Source organism: Elephas maximus, chromosome 9 (assembly GCF_024166365.1).
Source record: "Elephas maximus indicus isolate mEleMax1 chromosome 9, mEleMax1 primary haplotype, whole genome shotgun sequence".
Lineage (NCBI taxonomy): Eukaryota > Metazoa > Chordata > Mammalia > Proboscidea > Elephantidae > Elephas > Elephas maximus.
Window position 1 is genome coordinate 82,237,584 of NC_064827.1, and position 16,514 is coordinate 82,254,097.

At 51.7% G+C, this 16,514-nt stretch overlaps 1 protein-coding gene across 1 annotated transcript; it reads left to right on the top strand.

The window, feature by feature from the left end:
• The first annotated feature begins 237 nt into the window (after positions 1-237).
• Positions 238-16,190, top strand: PLPP7 (phospholipid phosphatase 7 (inactive)). The gene is made up of 2 exons (XM_049895825.1): positions 238-948; positions 14,833-16,190. Exons 1-2 carry the CDS (start codon positions 498-500, stop codon positions 15,195-15,197), a joined length of 816 nt encoding a protein of 271 aa, XP_049751782.1. The 5' UTR covers positions 238-497; the 3' UTR covers positions 15,198-16,190.
• The last annotated feature ends 324 nt before the right edge of the window (positions 16,191-16,514 follow it).

Genomic DNA, 16,514 nt, shown 5'->3' on the forward strand with positions numbered 1-16,514 from the left:
GCCAGTGGGGCTGGCTGGCCTGGCTCACAGGGCTCTGGACCACTCACAGGGAAGCAGGTAAAAGCAAGGGTTAGTCCAGGGCCCCACATCTGTCCCAGCCGCAGGCAGGGCTGAGTCCAGGGGAGCAGGAGAACTACATTTCCCAGAGTCCCCCAAGGTCTGGGAATGAGCCATTGGAAGATTTAAATAGCCCAGGCCTGAGGCAGCCAGGCCGCAGCTGTAGATGCCTCTGCCTCCCTGTGGCTCCATTGGCGCTGGCCTCGCATTGGTGGGCTTGATTGGCTGCCCAGCCTGGCACTGACATCCCGTTCGAGCCTGGTAGCAACCGGAGGTAAACAGCCATGTGCATTCCTCCAGTCTATATTTAACAGCTGCTGTGTATAGCGGAGAAGGCAGGGAGACAGGGACGTGGGGGCTCTCTGGGCCGCTCTTGTCTTCGGGGAGAAGGTCCTTGGAGCCAGGCTGGCACTGGCTTTCTCCACGTGAACAAGGTTGCTATGCCAGCTTCTCAGAGCCGGGCCCGGGCCCGGGACCGCAACAATGTCCTCAACCGGGCCGAGTTCCTGTCTCTGAACCAGCCCCCCAAGGGGGCCTCAGAGCCCCGCAGCTCCGGCAGGAAGGCCCCAGGCTCGTTGGCGCAGCCACCACCCCCTGGTGATGGGGCCCGTGAGCGGCGCCAGTCACAGCAGCTGCCCGAGGAGGACTGCATGCAGCTGAACCCCTCCTTCAAGGGCATTGCCTTCAACTCCCTGCTGGCCATCGACATTTGCATGTCCAAGCGACTGGGAGTGTGCGCAGGCCGGGCCTCGTCCTGGGCCAGTGCCCGCTCCATGGTCAAGCTCATCGGCATCACAGGCCACGGCATTCCCTGGATTGGGGGCACGATCCTCTGCCTGGTGAAGAGTAGCACGCTGGCCGGCCAGGAGGTGCTCATGAACCTGCTTCTGGGTGAGTGTGCTGATGTCCACCACTGCCCTGCCAGGCCCCTCGGGAAGTAGCCTTCCCCTCCTTGGGGCCGGCAGGGGTGGCCACAGGGCCCTCGGAAACCACCTGGAACAATCTAATGAGGTTAAGCAGGAAGGGTGTCCCAGAAATAGGCTGTGGGGAAGCAAGCACCAGGGATGTGCAGAGGAGGGCCCCCTGCAAAATGGGGGCCTTGAGAGCGTGGAGGCCCAGTGGTAACCTCTGAGGAAAGGCCCTGCTCTTGGCAGAAGGTGCTACTACCCCAAGGAAGTTTTAAAAGGAGGGTTGGGAGCCAGAAGGCCAAGGGCTCCAGGAAGAGTTGAGGTCTGGTAGGTGTCCTAGAGCCAGCGTCTCACCTGAGTGACTCCCGCCCCACAGGCGGGGGTCCTGGAGTTTTTCAGCCACTTGCAGGCAGCTCTATGTGCCACCCCTAGGTGCACCCTGATATCCTAGCACTGAGGCCTGCTTTGTTCTGGGACCCTGCCCAGGATTCTCCCGCAGGGCCTGGGGGGCCCTGGGGGTTCAGTCTGGGGCTCCCAGCCACCCAGAGTCTCCTGGAGATCTTACCTGCTCCCTCCCCTAGGTGGTCGCTGGAGTAGGGGGCTTGGCCTATTTTACCAAAGTCTTTGCTACCAGCATTGCTCAGTTTAGCACTTGCCCCAAGCCAGTTACCACGTGGGGACCTCGTGGACGGAAAGCCCTCCCCTCCACCCACAGGGCGACTCCCAGTCCCCATTAGGCCACAGCACTGGGCACTTCTGGCTCCCCAAAGCGTCCATGAACTCGGCTTCAGCCCTCTACACTGGGCCCCATGTTAATTCTCTTGCCCTTCCTAGTGTGGCCACCATGTTGGAGACAGGTGGAGAGTGGAGGTCTCAGGTGAAGCAAAGGCTGATGAGGGGTCCCAGTTCCAGAAGGGGTGAGGTTGGATCACTGAGAACGTGGTCCTAGAGGAAGTTGTGATAAAAATATGCATCTCCTCCCTCGAGGTCTTCAAGCATCTGGGTGCTCCTTGCTCTGGGTGTGGGTAGGGACTTGACGAGGAGAAAACAATACTTCCTGTAGGAGACGGTGTGTCTGGCTCCGTGGAGGTTTTCTGTTCTTATTACTAAATTATTTACAATTCATTACTAACATTTTTTTATCCTGAATAAACAGTCTCACAAGGCTGGTGTCATTATCATTCCCATTTTACAGATTAGGAAACTGAGGTTCCTCTAAATAAAGTCACCTGGTCAAGGCCTCAGAGCTTGAGATTGGCACCAGGTCTGCCTGACTTCAGGCCTCTGCTCTTCCTGTGAGCCGAGCAATGGGCTTGGAGGGAGGGACAGAGCAGGGTGGCCAAGGTGCTGGGCTAGGAGCTTCCAGGGACAGAAACCTGCTCTCATTACCTGTGGTTTCCCCTGTGCCTGCTGAGGCCTCACACAGGGCTTAAGAAAACCGTATTCTGTGTAGCAGAGGATGGGGGTGGAAAAGCTCACAGGAGGGCAGATTCCCGAGCCTCACTCTCAAACCAGCTTCCCGAGGCCCTCTGCCCGTCCTTTCCCCTATGGTGGTGTGTTAGGAGAGTGTTGAGTGTTTACTATGGATTGGCTTTGCATAAGGCCACATCATCACTTCTCATCCTCACTACAACCCCTCAAGGGAAAGGCTTTTATTATTATCACTTAAAGAGGAGGAAACTGAGGCACTGAGTGACGACTTGCCCAAGGTCACGCAGTTGATCAGTGGTGGAGTCAGGATTAGAAGTGGGAGCATCTCTAGCTCTGCTTTGCATTTTTAGAGGAGGGGCCAGAGAGAACCAGCCTCTGTCTGGTGCTTCAGGCTGGACAAAGAGCAGGGAAGCAGGGACAAGCCAGGGGAGGCAGATCTCAGCTTTCTCACAGTCAGGCCTGCCCAACTCCAGGACAGATGCTCCAGAAAGAGAGTGAGCTCGCCGTGGCAGAAGGCATGCAAGCAAGCTTCCCCTTGGCACAAACTAAAATAGCTCCACTTTTATCTTTCTTTTAAATACATGAACATTTGCTTTTAAGAAAGTCTCCCTTGCCCAAAGTATTTAAAAGTGTCTAAACCACTTGTTGAGATCAGGTTTCTGGCTCCTTCCAGCAGCAAGACACAAACGTGTTTGCTCCATAGGATGGTGAACAAGATCCGACATGCCTCCCCTCTTGTATATGAATGGAGAGTAGTTTTTTAAGGCTTTAGAGAAATGATCTATTGAGCTTCATTATGTACCAATACTATGCCATGAACATCCTACATTTTATTTTTTAAAAAAATCTTCCCGGTGAGCTTTCAAGGTAAGTATTAATATGTCCATTTTATACATGAATAAACTGAGGCCCCAAGAGGTTAAGGGGCTTGCTTAAACCCACATAGCTGTTTCAGTAGTAGATCCGGGAACCAAATCCAAGTCTTCCTAACTGCAAACCTCACGGCTTCCCCCTCACCGCCACCAGCCTAAGGGGTCAGGCAGGTCAGACGTTATCACCCATAGTTCTGGCTTCACTCCTGAAGCACATTCGCAATGAAGAGGTGAAGGGTCTGGGAGGAGGTTTTCTGTCTGCCAGCACCTTTGGTGACACATCCAGGTACTGAGACCATGGAGTAATAAGGGCCTGGTGCAAAGCAGCCACTCAGCAATGGCCACTCAGAGCAGGTAGAGTGGGAAGAGCAGGTCTATAGGCCCGTGGTCACATCCTGGGGGCGAGGGTCCAGTCCCTCAGCTCAGTGGGAAAAAACTGCAGCAACCAGTCCCAGACTCTGATCCCATAGCCCTGGCCTGACCCACCAGGAGGGGCTGTGGCTACCATTCCCCACCTGGGTAAACAGCACCAGCTGAACAGAAATGTCAGGATTCTGCCTGCTCTTTAGTCTTTGGGGGGCCTGGGAGGGCTATCAACCCTAAAGCCTAGGTCTGAGGTAGGCCTGGGCTTTGGCCAGGTCCCTACTCTGCCCTGTACTTACTGTGTAAATTTGTTCCTCAGTTTCCTGCTCTGTATGATGAGGCTATAGGCCTGTGGTGGGGATTTAAAGAGAGGGTGATTGGTACAGTGACTGGCCCCTGGCCCATGCCCAGGGAATAGGACCATCACTATTGTGGAAACTGTAGGAGAATTAGTACCTCAGGACCCAGGGAGTAAGATAGCTCTGCCCAGCCCTGTCCACCCACTCCAAGTACCAGGGCACCCTGCAGACTCCTGCCACAGTCTCTGGGCTGGAAGTTGAGTCTTCCGTGCTTATGTTTGGGACCTGGGCTCCCCTCAGCCCCCAAGGGGCCACTTGGGTGGCTTGGGAAATAGGAGCTCTGGCCACCACCTGGCCTGTGAAGGGTCCCAGCTAGGCCAGGAGGACACTCTCTGTGTGCTCCGTGCATGGCACATGGTCCTGCACCCTCCCCGCCCCCTCCTCCCACACTGCATGCTGCCCAGACTCCAGTAACCTCCCAGGAAGAAGGAGACTTAGCACCTGGCAAAAGCTTGCACTTTAGCATCAACCAGTCCTGGGTGCAAATCTCAGCTCTGCTGTGAATCTTGGGCAAGTGACTTCCTCTTTCTGAGCCTCAGTTTTCTCATCTCCCCAGGGGCTCATCTGGATAGTTCACTAGAGAATTACCCGTAACGCTTAGCACAGTGCATGGTACCTAGTGATGCCCAGTTACTGCTTGTGTAGCAATGAGTATCATCTTTGTTATTAGAAGCCCTGGTCCAGCCTCCCTCCAAGTCCCCTAAAGCTCCTCCCCTTCTCCCTTCCCAAAGGGAACCAGGCGACGGGTGACTCACCCAGGCCCAGCCTGGTTCACCAAGCCCAGTTTCCTATGGGCATGTTTCTGTGGTTGAAAGCGGTCTCTATGTCTTTTGGTCACGATCTACGTCATTTATTAAAGTATCTTTATTGATACATTCTTCTGGGAAAGAAAATGCAAACATCACAGAGACAGATAATGCAAAAAAGTGATCGTCTGCCTTCGACCTCGCTCCCCAGGGATAACTTCTGCTGCAGTTTGAGGCACACGCCTCTGGAATTTTCTCTGTGCACATGCTAACATAGAACATTTTTCTAAATTGACCTCCTGTGGTGTTTCACCTGGCTCGGCTTTATTCTCATGGCTGTACCATGGGTGGGCTGGGAGGGACCTCCATGGCCATCTACCCTCCCTTTTGGAATCCTGGTCTCGGTCCCACATCCCTTCACATCAGGCATGAGGCATGGACACCAGAACTGGATTTCTCAGCCTGGCAGCAGCCATTTCCCACCACTCTCCCCCTAGTCTTCATCCTCCCTCTGGCCACTTCACAGCATTCCCCCTGGCCTCGTGGCCACCTCACAGCGTCCCACCACCACCTAGCCACCCTTGGTTATTTCATAGCATCTCTCCATCCCCCCAACCCCTTTGACCCTCTCTCAGCAGCACCCCCACCCCCACCCCAGTCCCTCTTTGGCCAGCTGTCCAGGTTATCTGTTCTGTCAGCTCTCCTATCTCCCGTCTGTCGGCACCTGCTCTCGGTGACAACCTCTCCACCAAGGCCGGATTAATCTGTCCCTACTTGATGGGTATTTAGGCTGATTCCAAAACCTCCCTGGCAGCAACACTCTTTTCTACTGGAGATGACACACGCTAACTTCTCAGCGGTAGAGTGTTGTCCACCCCCTCAGGGAAGCCTTTGACCACCCCAAAACCAGGCCAAGCCCCCATCGTATGCTGTTATTTCATCTGGCCTTGCAGCTGATACAGCAGAAATTAAATAACCAATTGTGCAGTTGGGTCGGGTCCTGGTCTGCATTGCCTCCTGCTTCAGACCCAGCTCCCAGCAGTGCTTGGTATTCAGCTGAGTGACTAAAAGACGCTATCAGACTTTATACCTGGAATTTTGATCACTCACACCCCAACAGTCTTTGGAGACAGGTAGAGCAGGCTTTAGTGTCTGTATTCTTCAGGTGAGAAAATAGAAGCCCCAAGAAGTTAGGAAACATGCTCAGAGTCACTCAGACCAGGAGAGTTAGAGACAAAGCAGACCCACGCATCAGCCCTGGGGGCACCATGGGCTCTGGTCAGAGGCAGGGGCTTCGCTGGTCAGGAGAGATGCCCGACATACATGCCAATGGAGGGCAGGCTCCAGCACCAAAACAGTGAATTTTCTTTCAACCCACACTTTCTGCTCACCACACATTCCCCAGGGGCTATGTTCTCCTGGAACAGGGTGCTGCTTTTTGTTTGCTTGTTTAACTTTATTGTGGTAAAATATGTGTAACAAAAAGTTTGCCATTTTAACCATTTTTAAGTGTACAATTCAATAACATTAATTACATTTACCATGTTGTGCTACCATCCCCACTACCTGTTTCCAAAAGCTTTCATCACCCCAAACAGAAACTCGGTGCCCCTTAAGCAGTAACTCCCCGTCGCCCCCCGCCCACCTGCCCCCAGTAACCACTAATATTCTTTGGCCTCTATGCATTTGCCTACTCTAGATATGCTGGATAAGTGGGGTCATCCAATATTTGTCCTTTTGTGTCTGACTTATTTCACTCAGCCTGTTTCCAAGGTTCATCCACATTGTAGCATGTATATGCACTGGTTTTTAGAATAACTTTTTAAAAACATACCTAAAAAACCACATAAGTTATACTATTCGTGGTAAGGAAAAAATTAAATGCAGAATTATAAAAATCAACCAAACCAAACCCCTTACCATCAAATCGATTCCAACTCATAGCAACCCTGTAAGACAGAGTAGAACTGCCCCATAGGGTTTCCAGGGAGCACCCGGTGGATTCAAACTGCCAACCTTTTGGTTAGCAGCTGTAGCTCTTAACCACTGTGCCATATATAAAAAAACAATTCTAAAAAAATTAACCTCAATCCTCACCCAGAGAGAAGGACTGTTTACAATTGGTATAGAACCTTCCAGACTTTTTTCTCTGAATATAAACACATTTATTTTTATGCGTATATATTATTGTACACAATTGGCAAGTTCTGTTTTGTAATTGGCCTTTTCCACTTAACAGACCCCCTAGCTCTCCTTGGGTGGCTATAAATACATGTTGCCTTCATCGTTTGCAGTGGCCGCAGTGTTCTATTGTCTAGACTGGCCACAATCTGTCCCATCCGTCTCCTACTGAAGGGCGTGGGGTTGTTTCACATATTTCGCTGTTATAAATAACGCTGCAGTGGACATCCTTCACCACGAGTCATGGTGCACGTCCCTAATTATTTCCGGAGGAAATGTTCCTGCAAAGAGAATAGCTGAGTCAAAGGGAAACATGTTGTAAAGACTTTGGATTCTGAATGCCAAATGCCCTTCCAGAAGTTAGGAACAATTTACACGATCTCAGGCTGGTTCTCAGCCTCCAGAAGAAGCTAGAATGGGAGGATTAGGGGCAAGGTCAACCCCCAGGCTAAAGGAACTGGGCCCCTGCTCAGAGCCCCAGCCAGCCAGGGACACACACCCACAAGCTGTCCCCTTGCCAGCCAGCAAGGAGCACATTTAAGACCCATTTTTGCTTCTGTCTTTGCCCACAGCTGAGCCCACAGCCCCCATCCCCATCCCAGCCCTGATTCCCCAGGCCCCAGCCCTCTGCTGAGCTGGTCCTCCAGGAAAAGGCAGCCCATGCCGAAAGGGACCACATGTGGTCATCCCAGCCATCCCCCTGCTCCAGGCAGCCTCCATGCACAAAGCTACTGGCAGAGAACTGATGTTCTAGAGTTGCTGCTTCCATGATAGCAGCCCTCTTCTAAGAAAGCTTTGGTTGCTGCCTTGCCCCTGCAATGCCCCCAGCACTCTGGTCTCTTGGCCCCTACAGATCCTGAGGATTGCTGAGTTGGTGGAGAGAGGTGAGCACCGAGGCAGGTTCTCACCACCCTCTGAGGAGAAAGAGGCCTTCAGGACAGCAGGGCCTTGGGAATAACCAGGTTTACTGCATGTGAGGTTCAGCCATCTCAGGGTAGAGATTGTCAGGGCGGGCAGGCGTGAGAGGTGGTCCAACCAAGCACTGCTGTCATCTGATGTTGCTCACAGGTGCCATTTATGGAGAGCTTGTGGCACGTAGCCCTCAGACTAGGTTCTAGAATGAGCCTCATTTTATCAATGAGGGAACAAATGGAGGCTCAGAGGGGATGGACATACCTGAGGTCATGTTTGCAAGCAGCTGACCTTGATGTGGTCTCTCTGATTCTGAAGCCCAAGCGCATAGCCCCTGCCCCAGTCTACTTTGATGAGCAGAGTCCCAGGTTAAGTGACTTGCCCCGGGTCACAGAGCAAGTCAGGAGCTGTGCAACCTTGGCCAGCTCTCCTGACCTTAGCCCTGAGCTTCCTGCCAGACTAGGCCTTTGCCACATGGGGGACCTCTTGCTCCCCTCTGAGTCCAGGAGGAGATGTAGGTCAGGGGACGCAACACAGCCATGTGAGCAGAATTCACAGAGCCTTGAGTGATGGCGCCATTTGCTTCTATTTCTGGGCTCCAAATAGAGTCGCAGTCACACCAATTGCTGGCCATGCTAGGGGAGGGGAGACTCCCTGCAGAGGCAGCAGCAGGGGCCAGGGAACCTGGACAGGGGAGGTGGGTGGTGGGAGACCAGGGAAGCCTTCCACTCTGTTGGGAAGCTTATAAAAAAATCCTCACCCCCCCCCCACAACTCAGACGGCTGCAGTGTGGTGAGGCAGAAAGACCACAGGCCCCACCACACCTGTAATAGAGTAACTCTCTGTGTAATTATTTGCTACTGACCATTTGCCCCCTCAACTTTATGGTCCCGAGAGCAGGGACCCTGCCAGCCTGGTTCATCAGCTCCACTGCCTGGCACAGTGCCTGGCATACAGTGACACCCCAGATCTGGTGGTCAAGGCTTAATGGTCTGACTGAGACTGGAGGGGCCCTGACGGTTGTAGTCCCTGGACCCCTCAATAGCCCAAGATCAGAACCATTCCCGAAACCAACTCTGCAGACAGGGATTGGCCTGGACTATAAGATAAACAACGATACTGATGAGTAGCCACTTCGTGGCTCAAGTAGACACATGAGACTATGTGAGCGACTCCTGTCTGGTGGTGAGATGAGAAGGAAGAGGGGGACGGGAGCTGGATGAATGGACACGGGGAATACAGGATGGAGAGGAAGAGTGTGCGGTCTCATTAGGGGGAGCAGGAGGGAGTGTACGGCGAGGTGTGAATGGCCTTTTGTATGAGAGACTGACTTGATTTGTAAACTTTTGCCTAAAGTACAAAAAAAAAAATAAAAAAAAAAAAAAGGATCTGGTAGTCAAGGGAAAGAACTAACTGGACAGCTAGACAGCCAAGCCTAGCCCAACAGTCCCCAAGGGCCACAGGGAGGGATGGGGCTAGTCCCCACCTCACTATGACCTCAAAAGGCAGAACCTGCCAGAAATAGCAGCAGCTTCCCAAAAGCCAGATGCCTGGTTTTCAAATCACAGGACACAGGGCAGCCTCAGAGGCATCCCTGGGGAGGAAGGGAGGACCCATGAGCTGAGCTCCAGATGCCTCGCCCCACCCACCCACCCAGCTGCAGCCAGAGCAGCGCCTCCTTCATCTGTTACATGGAGTATGTTCTTGTATATGTTTTCATTAGGGAAAAATTGTTTTGCTACTAAATATATGAAAGGCATAGGTCTAGCTCACTTCTGGGCCCGTGGATCCTGTCACCCAGGCAGAGAAACTGGAGCACCTGGAGAGCTCAAGGCCTCCTTGCCTCCAGCCGCCCTATCAGAGGGGGGCCGACGAGGCCTCCTCCCTCCCATTTTCATCGTGGACCCAGAACCTTCTATGGGCACCTACACTAGGATCATGGTCCCACGACACAGATGGACCCTTGCCTGCTTAGGGCTCACATTTGTCTGGAAAGGTGGACTTTAAACTGGTAATAATTTGCCCTGGTAGCACAATGGTTAAGCGCGTGGCTGCTAACCAAAAGGTCAGCGGTTCGAACCTACCAAGCGACTCTAGGAGAAAAACCTGGCTATCTGCTTCCATAAAGATTGCAGCCAAGAAGACCCTATGGGGCAGTTATACTCTGAAACACGTAATCAACTCAATGGCACATAATGACAATAATTTGCGAGTTGCTGAATCTGGTTTTTGACTGAGAAAATTTGGTCACCAATAGGACAGATAACCCACGTCTTCCAGTGGCTTCTGTCATGCTTTGACCTAACTCTGGCCCTATTTAGCCCCCCTGAGGTTCCAGTGACCCTCCTGGTACCCAAACCCTGGCTGGCCACTGCTCACCAGCACCAGAGAGGCCCTGCCCTCTGCCCTGCCCCCTGACTCCCTGAAATACCTTTGGAAAGCTTTCCTTCAGATGACAGAGGTCTTGGACCCCAGGCCAGATCATTTTGACCTTGGTAGAACCTCAGAGAAGAAAATCTTTTCACTGAAGTACCTGCTTGAAGCCACCCGTCCTCCAGAGTTTAAAAGTCTTAAATTGCTTACCTAGATTGGAGAGGAATAGTAACAGCACCAGTGCTAACAGCCACCGTTTCTCAAGGGCTGGACACGTGCCAAGCTGTGCGAAATGCTTCACATACACTAATTAGCTTATTTCATCCCTACAACAACCCCTGTTACAGATGAGAAGACTGAGGCTTAGTCAGAGAGGCGGAGGAACTCACTCTTTTCTGTATTTTTTTTAATTTCCTTTTTTTTTTATTTTGATGAAAATATACCTAAGTGCAATGACTCAATGGCACCAGGTGGTTTAGTATTTATTTAACAAAATGTACACCAGCACAGCAGTTTAGACATCTGCAATTCAGTGACAATGATTACATTCTTCAAGAAAGTTGCTCTTTTTTATATATATAATATTTTATTGTGTTTTTGGCGAAAGTTTACACAGCAAATTAGGTTTAACAATTTCTGTACATATTGTTCAACGACTTCGGTTACATTTTTCGCCATGTGTCAGCATGCCCATTATTTCCCTTCTGGTTGTTTCATTTCCATTGCTGTAGCTTCCCTGCCCCCCATTACCTTTTCACCTTCCCTGCCCCCCTCTTACCTTTTCATTTTTGTTTTAGGGTAAATGTTGACTGTTTGGTCTCATATAGATGATTTTTTAAAGGAACACAGTACTCACAGGTGATATTGTTTATTTTATGAGCCAGTCTGTTATTTAGCTGAAAGATGAGGGTGTGGTTTCAGTACGAAGTTTAAAGGGTATCTCAAGGAGATAGTTTCAGGGGTTCCTCTAGTATCTACCAGCCTAGTAAGTCTGGGCTTTTTAAAGAATTTGAGTTTTGTTCTACATTTTTCTTCTCTTCTAAGACCAGGTATTGTGCCCCTGGTCAGAACAGTCCGGTAGTGGTAACCGGGCACTGTCCAGTTCTTCTGGTTTCAGGGTAGATGAGGCTGTGATTCGTGTAGGCTGTTAGTCCTGTACGCTACTTTCTTCTCTGAGTCTTTGGCTTCCTTCTTTCTCTTTTGCTCCAGACGAGTAGAGACCAATAACTATATCTTAGATGGCCACTCACAAGCTTTTAAGATCCCAGAACTATGTTATGCCAATTGATTGAGCTATACCAAGAGACTATGGTCCTAAGCCTTCATATCCAGTTAGTCAATCCCACCAAGTGGTTATGTCTAGGAAGTATCCGTTCACCGTGCCCCCACGTGCTTTATCATATATATGAGTATATATGCAACATATACACATGTATATACACATATGCCTACAGATACGCCTACACATATATGCATACACGTCTACCTATGTAACCACACACATAGTGTTTGGTTGTTATTACAAAATTGTGTATGGTATAGCAGTTACCAAAAATGTCCTTTATGCTTGTGTACTTCTTAGTGTAATAGAAACTTGCTTTTTAAGTAGAGGAACCAGGGCTCTTCTGAACACACCGTGATTCCAGAGCCTACTAGTTTAATCCCCATTCCATGTACTGTTGTTGATGTTAGGTGCTGTTGAGTCTATTTCAACTCATAACAACCCCATGTGACAGAGTAGAACTTCCCTATAGGATATTCTAGGCTGTAATCTTTATGGGAGCAAATCACCACGTCTTTCTCTCGCAGAATTGCTGGGTGGGTTCGAAACTCCACCCTTTTCTTTAGCAGCCAAGTTCTTGCCCTTCCCCAAATGGAGGAAGCCTGACACCCCAGGCCATTTCTTTGAGAATTGCAGATGACAGCTGGGCCTCCCTGCGCTGGAGCCGGCTGGCTGACTCCTCTTGGCCTGGCCTCCTACCCCAGCTTCTCTGTTAAGTTGAGGAGTCCCACGGGTGTCAGACACAGCCACCTCCTCCCTCCCGCCTGCCCTGGAGATCTGGCAGTCCCTGGTCCCTCTCTCATGCCAGGCCTGTGACCTCTGCAAGCTCCAGATGGCTCTGAGCCTAAGCCTGGCCTCTGGATCAGCAGCATGTGGGCTGGCCGGCCACTCACCTCCCGGTTGCCGCTGTGCTGTGTGCTCCAGCGAGAGGCATGCCTGGAAGCCTGGAGCCAGTTGCCAGGGAAACATGGGGAGTGTAGCAGGAGGCTGTCTCCCTCCCTTAGTCTCCTTCTCTTTCAGGCCTTGGTAGCCAGGCCTCCCAGAGCAGGGCAGACATCAGCCAACCCACTGGGCAACCCTGTGGCTATTGAGAAGGGCAGGAACCACTGGAGAGGCCAGGGGTTCAAATCCCAAGTCAAGAGCCCAGACTTTAAGCAACAACCCCTGCGGTGGGCAGGAGAAGCTCTAACCAGGGAGGGCAGTGTTGTTTGGAAGGAATCTGAACGTTCATGCACCAGGACTGCTAAATACACACGGTGCCTCGTCTGCAGCATGTGGCAAGGTTTTCAAAAGCAGGTTACACAGCAATGTATAGACAGCGTGTTTCAGTTGTTCTTCTATGATCCATAGATGGACAGAAGAGTCTGGAACAGTGGTAGCATCAGAGTTAATTTAAACTTTTCCTTTTGCTTTCTGTTTTGTAGATTTTCTACAGCAAACATCTACTGCGTAATTTTTTTCAAAAGCTTTTTTTTTTTTTTAATTTCTGAGCAAGAGCAGTTGTGAGCCAATAATGTCGATGAATACTGCAAGTTTTCTGGGAGGCTGCATAATTGTCATTTAGCCTAATTGAGCCTTCCCCGTGTGCTAGGCACTCAGGGGGACCATCTTTTCCCGTTTTGCCTGTGACTGTCATGATTTTAGCACTGAACATCTTGCATACTGGGGAACCCCTCTGACCTGGGCGAAGGAACGGTGGCCAGGCACCCTTGTGCAGATCTTACCTGGCCTCACAACACTTACAGGTGAGGAAAGTTAGAGGACTTGTCCAAGGTCACACAGCCCAGAGGCTCCAGGGGTGGGGCTCAACCCGGATTCCTGACTATGGCACTTGGTGCTTCACCACTGCACAACACTGCCCGTTTTGCTTTCACTGTCACCTGAAGAAGGACTTAAGGGTACTGTGACCTCCTAGGGATCAAGCAAGGGCACCTGGGGCCAGTTGTTCATAGGGCTGGAAAAGCATGTGGGGCACACGTACAGGGCTCTCCGCTGATCATGCACCTGGCCCTGCCGCTGCACCCCCAGCCCCCATCAGAGGGTTTGCCTGGAGCTTCCGGCATTGGTTTTCTGGGGCCACTGTGATCAGCTGTGTGAAACTATGACCCAGAGAGACAGGGCCCCCCTTCCAGAGCCACACAGCGGGCTGGGGGCAGAGGTGGGATGGAGATTCAAGTCTCCCATGTGCTCCAAAACGGAGAAAGAGCCCAGACAGACAGGGAACCCTGGGTTGGAATCCCTGCTCTACCCCTCTGGCCCTGAGCCTTGGGCCAGCAACCCAACTAACACTAGGTACTTGCACTGGGGGTAAACTGAGGAATAACGCAGACATGGCCCTTGCCTCCATGAGTGATGGTATGGGGAAGGGAGGAGCAGACGCTGGCATCTCACCACCCAATAGATTTCTCGGTTACAACTGGACAGAGGATTTGAAGGAGAAACGCTTGGTGTTGAGAGAGCATAGTCAGAGGCTGGCCTGGTCTATGCATCAGGGAAGCCTTCCCTGAGGAGGTGACATTTAAACTGAGACCTGAAGGATGAGCCGGTGGGGAGGGAAAGGGGAGAACATTCCAGAAAGAAGTACCAGCAGGTATGAATGCTCCAGGGAACCTGTGGCTTTGTCTTGTCCTCTGTAAAATGGGGATGATGCTAATAGCCCTGCACTTGGGGCTGTTGGCGGCTTTTGGTGAGGTCATTTGAGAAAATCACCCACTCTTTCATTTACATCTCCAGACCAATTGCCTTCCAGTCAGTTTGGGTTCATGGCAACCTCATGTGTGTCAGAATAGAAATGTGCTCCATAGGGTTTCCAATGGCTGATTTTTTGGACGTAAATCTCCAGGCCTTTCTTCCAAGATGCCACTGGGTGAATTTGAACCACCAACCTTTCAGTTAGTAGCCAAGTGCTTAACGATTTGTGCCACCCAGAGACTCCCTCATGCCTCCCAGTGATGAGCAAAATGGGACCCCGCCCTCATGGAGCACATGCTGGTGGAGGGAAGAGAAAGAAGAGACAAATCAACAAGAAAATGTGTAATATGTCTGATGGTGAGAAACGCTATAAAGAAAAATAAAGCCAAGTGAGGGGGAGAGAGAGTGTGGGGGCTTTTATAAATGGGGTGGTCAGGGAAAACTTCTCTGAAGGAAATGAGGGGGTAAGCACATAAATATCCAAGAGGGGGGCGTTCCAGGTGGAGGGCACAGCAGGGGCAAAGGCCCTGAGGTGGGGTGTGTTCTGAGGTCAGCGTGCTGGAGTGAAGTGGTCGGGGGGAGAAGAGGTTGGAGGACCCAGGGGCTGGGCATCTTGGTGGCTCTGATGGCCTACGTGCTTGTCTCTCCTGCCCACAGCCCTGCTCCTGGACATTATGACAGTGGCCGGCGTGCAGAAGCTCATCAAGCGGCGCGGTCCGTATGAGACGAGCCCCAGCCTCCTGGACTATCTCACCATGGATATCTACGCCTTCCCAGCTGGGCACGCCAGCCGTGCAGCCATGGTGTCCAAGTTCTTCCTCAGCCACTTGGTGCTAGCGGTGCCCCTTCGTGTCCTTCTGGTGCTCTGGGCCTTCTGTGTGGGCCTGTCACGTGTGATGATTGGGCGCCACCACATTACGGACGTCATCTCGGGCTTCATCATTGGTTACTTCCAGTTCCGTCTGGTGGAGCTGGTCTGGATGTCCTCCAACACCTGCCAGATGCTCATCTCGGTCTGGTGAGCCGCCTGCTCATGGCACACCTTCCCAAGGAGGCCAAGGGTGAGGGTGGCTGGAGAGAGGCTGCAGGAGGCTGCATGGGGTCAGCAGGGGTTGGTGAACCAGCAGCCCCAGAGTTGGAGTCAGCCACTCCCACTTCAGCTTTCCCTTCCTGGTTGGAGACTGGCGACCCCAAGCCGGCCAGCCACTGGTGACTCATGTGTTCAGTCGTGCTGGGTGCCACTTGCCCTTTTGCTTGGAATCCATGTCTCCTCTCTAGGCCCGAGGGGGCCCAGCCACGGAGACAGCCCTACTAAGCTTCTGCTCTGGAGATGACAAGCGAGAAGCAAGATGGCGGGATAGGGGTTGAGTCTTGTCCTTTTGTCATCATAACTGTTGAGTTCTTAGCTGTGCCTATCCCACCACAGCACAATGCCCAGCAAAATACCCCAAACCCACCACCCAATGGAGGTGCCCATTTTCATTAATGATCATCGATAGCTTAGGGCAGCACTTTTGAAAGGGTGCCCCATGGGATACCAGCCTGCAAGATGCTTTAGGGTGAAAAAAGGGCTTTGTGGTCAAATATGCTTGGGAAACACTGTATATTCTGCCCCTATATTGGAGTCATGAGACCTATTATTGACATAATGGCATTGACAAAGTCTTGTAGACAAGCTTCCTGTTGAGCCTTGTTGAACTCCATGTTTCCTAAACTTATTTGACCACAGAACCCTTTTCTCGTAGAACAGCTATTAACCCCAAGTAACTATGGTTTCCTCAAGTGCGTTTTGGGAGATGCTGCCCCAGGAGCTAAAGGGCCTGGGGCTCGAGTTGGCCTCTTCCAGTGCCTGGCCCCAGAGCCTGGGGAGACCAGGTGCCCCCTGCCGCTGCCTGTGGGACTCTAGGCTACACGAAGCAGCCCACGGGCAACAGTGCTGCTTTGGCCCCTAGGGGCCGGACTCCATGTGACCTAATAGGTCTTTTCAAGTCAACTGTTTATGGATGTATATTTCATGTGACAATACAGATGATATGCAATTGGATCCTCGCCTTCATTTTTTACTTCCTTGTAAAATACAACTGGTCCAGAGTCATCAGAGTTGCCAAGCAGATGAGTCCCTGTTAACATGGGGGGAGGGGGTTCCTGATTTCTTGGACCCCAGGCAGGACTGTAGTGCCATGAGGGGTCAGGGGGCAATGGGCACAGGCAGGTGTGCTCCTGGATTTGCCAGGCTGGTCCTTTCTCCCTGAGGTCACTATTTTGTGTTCCATCCGCCACTGGCCACTCAGCCCAGGGCCTGGGCCATGAACAGTCTGGGAAGCTCCCCCGTGATGTTA